Source organism: Pongo abelii, chromosome 3, assembly GCF_028885655.2.
Source record: "Pongo abelii isolate AG06213 chromosome 3, NHGRI_mPonAbe1-v2.0_pri, whole genome shotgun sequence".
Lineage (NCBI taxonomy): Eukaryota > Metazoa > Chordata > Mammalia > Primates > Hominidae > Pongo > Pongo abelii.
Genome location: NC_071988.2, coordinates 175,795,906 through 175,797,528, shown reverse-complemented (window position 1 = coordinate 175,797,528; position 1,623 = coordinate 175,795,906). Strand labels below are relative to the sequence as shown.

General features: G+C 36.8%; 1 protein-coding gene across 1 annotated transcript; it reads left to right on the top strand.

Moving 5' to 3' along the window:
• The first annotated feature begins 890 nt into the window (after positions 1 to 890).
• LOC100457561 (small ribosomal subunit protein uS8-like) lies at positions 891 to 1,374 on the top strand. Its single transcript, XM_054554614.2, has one exon. The coding sequence runs from the start codon at positions 921 to 923 to the stop codon at positions 1,311 to 1,313; it is 393 nt and encodes a 130-aa protein (XP_054410589.1). The 5' UTR covers positions 891 to 920; the 3' UTR covers positions 1,314 to 1,374.
• Positions 1,375 to 1,623: the final 249 nt, after the last annotated feature.

Here is a 1,623-nt window from a genome sequence, read left to right as displayed (position 1 = left end):
ATTTAAGGCTTCAACATATGCATTTAAGGGAGACACATTCAGTTCATAGCAGCATGCCATAAGCCTGGATTATAATCTTACTCTTGTTTCTAACTCAATGCCTGATAGTGAGCAAGTTATCATTAGTTTATCATCAGTGACACAGGAAAAAGTAACATTTTTCCTTAGAAGGTTGTTGAAAGATTAAATGATACAATGATCTCAGAAAATGCTGGTTTCCTGCCTACTTGCACATTTTCAATTAATAATCTTGAATTGATTTGGTTCATCTATTAATTATAAACTACTTTTCACCTGAAGAACAGTCAAAAATATATGATAGAGTAGATGACTTTGCAAAATCTCTTTGGACTACCTCAATCCAGTTATTTTATTTATCACCTGCTCTCAAAGGCGGGTAATTTGCAGTTTGGCCATAGCTTAACAAGACATGTAGGGAAAAATGGAGCCTCCAGAAAAATCCTTAAGGACTATTACATAAACTGCGTCTGGAATAAAAGTTGAATGTTTCAGAGGATAGGTGATTTTCACTTCATCTTATCAACAAAATATAAATATATAACAGAGGATTAAATTGCACCATCTACCTAGGAAAGTAACTCACCTAAGAAAAGGTTCTGTTCCTGTCATTATAAACATAATTATTTCCTTCAAGACAGAGAATAATCTAACCCCCCAAAAAAAGCCAAAAATGAAACGTCTGTGGAAGTGGTAAGTACAGACCCAATATTCAGCAAAACAGGCAATGTTGACAGACAATAGTCCATTAAATAACTAGTATGGTGTTATTAGATAAACACAAATTTCCATTTAGGAGAAAAAACCCTTGAGACAGGATGAAGCCTAATAATCATTAGGAACCTGTGTATAGAAATAATTAGCTGTCAGTCCTCTTTCTGCCATCTTTCTGCGCCGCCACAATGGTGCACATGAATGTCCTGGCAGATGCTCTCAAGAGCATCAACAATGCCGAAAAGAGAGGCAAACGCCAGGTGCTTATTAGGCCGTGCTCCAAAGTCATCGTCCGGTTTCTCACTGTGATGATGAAGCATGGTTACATTGGCAAATTTGAAATCATTGATGACCACAGAGCTGGGAAAATTGTTGTGAACCTCACAGGCAGGCTAAACAAGTGTGGGGTGATCAGCCCCAGATTTGACGTGCAACTCAAAGACCTGGAAAAATGGCAGAATAATCTGCTTCCATCCCGCCAGTTTGGTTTCATTGTACTGACAACCTCAGCTGGCATCATGGACCATGAAGAAGCAAGACGAAAACACACAGGAGGGAAAATCCTGGGATTCTTTTTCTAGGGATGTAATACATATATTTACAAATAAAATGCCTCATGGACAAAAAAAAAAAAAGAAATAATTAGCTGTCAAGAACTAGACATATTCAGTTGAATCTCATAAAACGTACAGAGTAACAGTGCTTCAGGTTTCAACCTAAAACGTTTCAGAAAATTCACAGAGGAACCCTGGAATAAACAACCAAACAGAACAAGAAAACAATGGAACTAACTTAGAAGAAATTATTTTATAAATAATTTCAATATTATTCCCCTGAGAGATACATCGTGTCATGCCATATATTCACAATGTCGTATGTCATACCACATCA